The sequence below is a fragment of the Frankliniella occidentalis genome, unplaced genomic scaffold, assembly GCF_000697945.3.
Source record: "Frankliniella occidentalis isolate FOCC.00 unplaced genomic scaffold, Focc_3.1 Scaffold41, whole genome shotgun sequence".
Classification (NCBI taxonomy): Eukaryota; Metazoa; Arthropoda; class Insecta; order Thysanoptera; family Thripidae; genus Frankliniella; species Frankliniella occidentalis.
In genome coordinates this window covers 671433-676043 of record NW_026267171.1, presented here as the reverse complement: position 1 = coordinate 676043, position 4611 = coordinate 671433, and the positions used below count along the sequence as shown (strand labels likewise).

At 56.1% G+C, this 4611-nt stretch overlaps 1 protein-coding gene and 1 long non-coding RNA gene across 3 annotated transcripts in view; one reads left to right on the top strand and one right to left on the bottom strand.

Moving 5' to 3' along the window:
- The window catches only part of LOC113203260 (uncharacterized), a 61235-nt gene that overhangs the window by 18272 nt on the left and 38352 nt on the right, over window positions 1–4611 (bottom strand). For both annotated transcript variants that reach the window (XM_052266602.1, XM_026417844.2), the window contains exon 2: window positions 1485–1536. In XM_052266602.1, the coding sequence (XP_052122562.1) occupies window positions 1485–1532 (48 nt within the window). In that variant the 5' untranslated portion in view covers window positions 1533–1536. The remainder of the gene's footprint in view (window positions 1–1484; window positions 1537–4611) is intronic.
- LOC113216455 (uncharacterized) lies at window positions 7–808 on the top strand. Its single transcript, XR_003304006.2, has 2 exons — window positions 7–291; window positions 379–808. It is a non-coding gene; the product is annotated as an uncharacterized LOC113216455 (long non-coding RNA).

The following is a 4611-nucleotide window of genomic DNA, read 5'->3' as shown; positions in this document are numbered from 1 at the left end:
ATTTAGGAAGGGGGAGAATGTAGCGGTCATTTCACTCGGTTTATGATTTTAATTCTGGCGCGTCCAGGCACCGTTTGATTTGCCATACCTCTCTCATCACTCCTTTTATTTTTCCTACTTTTCTCTTTGCCCTCCTCTGCTTGCCTCGGTGCAGCAGCTGGTTTGAGTCAGTCATCAAGATGTAGTCAACCAGTTGAGTAGAGCTTCGGCTCTTCCCATGCTCTGGCATGTGGAATTTGTTCTATTAAACCCGAGTGATCCACTCGTTGGCTCTGCCATCCTTTTACCTCGGTACGTAGGCTCCATGCTGTCAATCTATTATGTCTGAGTGAGAGGTTAGGTTTCCCATGGTTGACATGTGTTCATTGTTGCTTCCAGGGTTTTTCACGTTCCTCTTTAATGTTGTGTAACGTCACTATGATTTGATTCAAGAACAATACTGGTTTGGATTCCTACTATGACATTTGAAGATTTTAGTGATTCCTGTTATATTGTATTTGAGTTTAGCTATGTGCTTCTCGTGAGTTGAGTCTGTGGATTTGTTTGAGCTTATTTAGCTTCTATTTTATTTAGATTTGAGTTGCCTTTTGTGCACTTTTATTGTTGAGTTGAGTTGAGAGTTTTTGGAACGCTTTGTTCCTCGTTGAGAGTTGAGTGGATCCTAATGTGATCTTTTAGATTTTAAGCGTTGAGCTAGTGTAATGGAGTTCTTTAGTAAGTAAGTTTAGCTTTGCGACATAAGGTTCTATGTGTGTATCTTGTTATCTAGTGTGTAATAGTTGTCTTTATTAAAGTTTGATGCATTGAATAGGAGTATGGTACTGTAGCCTTTCCCTTTGACGGTACTCTGTACCTGGCGCCCTTCAGAATTCAGTGGAATTTATAAAGTCAAAGAGCCCACCCACTTCTTATAGACCAACGGCTAGTCGAGCACAGTTTACGCTGCTCTTATTCATTCATGTTAGATTTCTTTAAAAAGTAAGGCTACACTCTCCATCTCTTTCGGACCCCCCCCCCTCTCTCTCTCTCTCTCTGAAGGCGAGTGGTGACGAGGAGGGGGCTCTCCTAGGAGCAGGGATTCAAACACAATGGTATTGGAAGGCGTCGGCTCGTGACCGATCAGTTAGGTAATTTGACTCGCTGGGTAAGCAAGCACGCCGCCGTGTCGCGGGGAGTCGGAGACAGGACCGGGAGAGAGAGGGAGAGAGAGAGCAAGATAGAGAAAGAGGGAGAGAGGGGAGAGGGGGGGGGGGGCAGGCTAGAGGTGACCTGAACAAGGCGACCTCGTCCCTGAGGAAGAAAGGTTCCGTGCTGCGCCTTTGCCGCAGTGAGCCGGTTGACCCCGGCGGCGGCCCGCGGCCCCTCTCGGACTCTCTGCGGTGCGGTGTGGCTATGGGGACGCCCCTCCCGCCTCCGCGTAGTGTATACACAACACAACACACACACATACACACACACACACACACACACGCGCGAGGACTTACCGGATTCATGAGGAGGCACGCCACCAGCAGGGTGTGTAGCAGCAGCATGTCACTGCAACAGGAGAGAGGACACTGTTAGAAACATTGCGAGCGGGGTGCTTTTAGTGAAGGTAGCTTGGTGGGCAGGCTCGCTGCGGTGCAGCCGAGCAAGTCCTTTTACTATAAACACATGCATATACAAATTTTTCAGTTTTTCTCTAATTTTTTGAGTTTTTTTCTTAACTTATTCTTGACTTTTTTCAGAATTTTTTCTGTTTCTCCCTGAATTTTCCCTGTTTTTTTTTCTGATTTTGTCCTATATTTTTTGAGTGCAGTATCCCGCGGGTGCAGCAGCTGCACCTGCAGTGCATCAGCTGCAGTCGGGGCGCCTCGAGCTCGCGGGGGCGGGGGCGGTGGCGGCGGCGTGGGCGCCGCGGCGACAGGCCGACTATCGCCGCGATTGATCGCCGCGCGGCGTTGGCGTTGGCGTGGCGTGGCGTGGCCACCTGGCCTCATTGCCGTGCCTCCCCTTATTATATCTCTATGATGGCCGGAGGGCCCCGCTGAGGAGGCTGCGCTGCGCGGACCTGCGGTCTGACGTGCAGTACGTTCGGTCGGGCGGCGTGGCGGTGGTAGGGGGGGGGGGGTCAGTCTGCTGGGCGGAGCCTCGCCTGACCGTTTAACGGACACGGGGCTGTTTAGCCTAAATGAAACGCTGAGGGCCGGCGGCGGCGGCGGCGGCGGCGGCGCGCCCCCCTCCCGCGCGGTAACCGATGACATACACCGGCTGCGGATAGTGCCTCCGAGCTAGCCTTCCACCTCGTCTCAGTCGGCAGTACAGTTAGGCGGAGCGCGCGCGCGCGCGCGCGGGTTTGGTGAACGAGGAAGAGAAAATACACGTTGGAGTTAGACAGCATTTCATTTATAGTTGGAGGGTCTCTTTTTTCCTCCCCCTCTTTTTTTTTCTCTCTCTCTCCGCGCGCTGCTGCTGCTGTCTCTCGTGGCGTGTATGGGTTTTCAGCCCGCGGGGCCCCGACCCCGTCCGCCGCCGTCAAGTCAACCCGGTCAGAGAGAGAGAGAGAGAGATGGGTTTTCAGCCCGCGGGGCCCCGACCCCGTCCGCCGCCGTCAAGTCAACCCGGTCACGGAGTGCCTCCGCGGAGCGCGAGCGCCGAGCGAGCGTGTCAAAGAAGAGCGTAGCGGCGGTAGAGCGCCACCGCAATCAACAGTCGTGATGACCACGGTCCACTGAAAATCTAAATGTGTGAATGTCACACACTTAGGTGTGTGAATTTCCATTCGTACGCTTGATGACACAAGTGTACGAATTTTCTTGGGAAATTAACACGTTTAGTCTAAGTGACATTCATGCACTTGTTACTTTTTTTCTAGTATGATCATTGCGATCGCGCGCGGCGCTCCCGAAAAGCAATAAAACGCAGCGCGCCACTCTGGTTACCTCTTTCGCGCCCGTCGTCGGTTAAATTCCCCGGAAAAAAGGGGGAAATGAGGATGATAATAAAAAGCACCCGACAGCAGCAGTGAGAGTGGTTTCCACGAAACTAATAATCATGATGATATCATTTTGCACCGGGAACCCTCTTTACCGCCCGCGCCTCGCCGTTGTGTCGCCGCCACTCGCCATACTTCCGGCCGGCAGGTGACGCCCGACCAGTTATCCTCCTCTCCGTGTTGTTTGTCAGAGTCCATGTTTTTCACGTCGTGCGGCGCGTGCTGCGGCCAGCGCCGGAAGGCCGGACGGCGGCGGCTTCTTTTTCTTTTCAATAATTTGAGGAGGGCTGTGAGGTAGGGCAGGTGGTCGTGGTTGGTCGTGTTCCCGGCCCGTCCTGCGGCTGCCCCTGCACTGCAGTGCACATGCCGGGCCGGACCTGCGCACACCGGGCCGCAGCCGGGGGGGCCTTTTCATTTTCATCACATTTTTGTTGTCTTAATTGGCCCCAAGTATTTTTCTGCGATGCACGCCAGAGGGGCTGCGCGCCGTGGCGCGGCGTGGCGCGGCCCGGGGCCTCTTTAATCATGATTTAGGTCGCAGAGCCCAGCAGAGCAGAGCCATGGCGTGGAGAGGTGCCTGCAGCAGCAGGGCGGGGCGGGGCGGGGCGGCGGCGGCGGCCACTCTGGGGTCCCCGCCACTCCGGTGACGAGGCGGGGCGTGGCGGGGCGCGGCGGAGAAGGAAGCGATGGGAAAGTGCGGCGGCAGCGCGGGGATCGCGAGCCGATACCTTTCAGGAAACTGCCCATGACTCATTACATCGGCACGGCAGCGGCCGGCCGCCGCGGTGATCGGCCGATCAGAGGCGAGGGAGAGGGAGGCGTTAGGAGAGCGTTGTGCGGGGAGAGGCGGAATGCGTCGAACGGTCCACATTCTCATATGCATAATGGCGCGTGGGGACATCGGCGGAAATAACAATTATTGCGGTGGTCTGGCCGTGCGGGCCTCCGCTTGCCCCGCTCCACGCCTCCCGCGAGGGGAAGGTTAAGCTGGGAATCGAGCACAAAACAAGTGACTTTTGGGGTGGGGGATCCGAGTAGTATGGGGCCCCAACCAAAACGATCAGGACGGTCAGTGGAGTCCATAGGAATCCTATGATATTTTGACCTATCGGGGTAAAAATATCATGGGGTCCTTACGGGATCTAAAATGACCGTCCTGAATCCTTTCGAGAGCCCATAATACTTGGATCCCCCCTTAAAGTCCGAGTGTGGATTTTGTGCACAAATCCCCACCACGAGGCTCCTCCTCGCAGCGTCGTGGGGGGCAGGGCGTGGCGGGGCGTGGCGGGGCGTGGCGGGGCGTGGCGGCGCGGCGGCCTAGGCGTGGCGGCCCACATGCCCAAGTGCTCGTGCGGCAGTGGCAGCGGCAGTGGCAGCAATTAGGGCTGAGCATTGCTCGCTGCTCCAGGACCTGGTTGCCCGCCGCCGGAGAGCCCTGCTCGCGGCCGCCACGACGACGACCTGCTGGCCGACAGAGAGCGGCCTCCAGAGGCGTGAGGAGAGAGGAAGGGAAGGGTATCGATGATTATTCTCGCACAGAAAATACCTGTGATTCGAGTGCGATTCATTACCTCCACCGGAGCTGCGCGCGGCACGCCGACGACGAACTGGCCGGGGCCGGCCACTTTCAGTCAGTC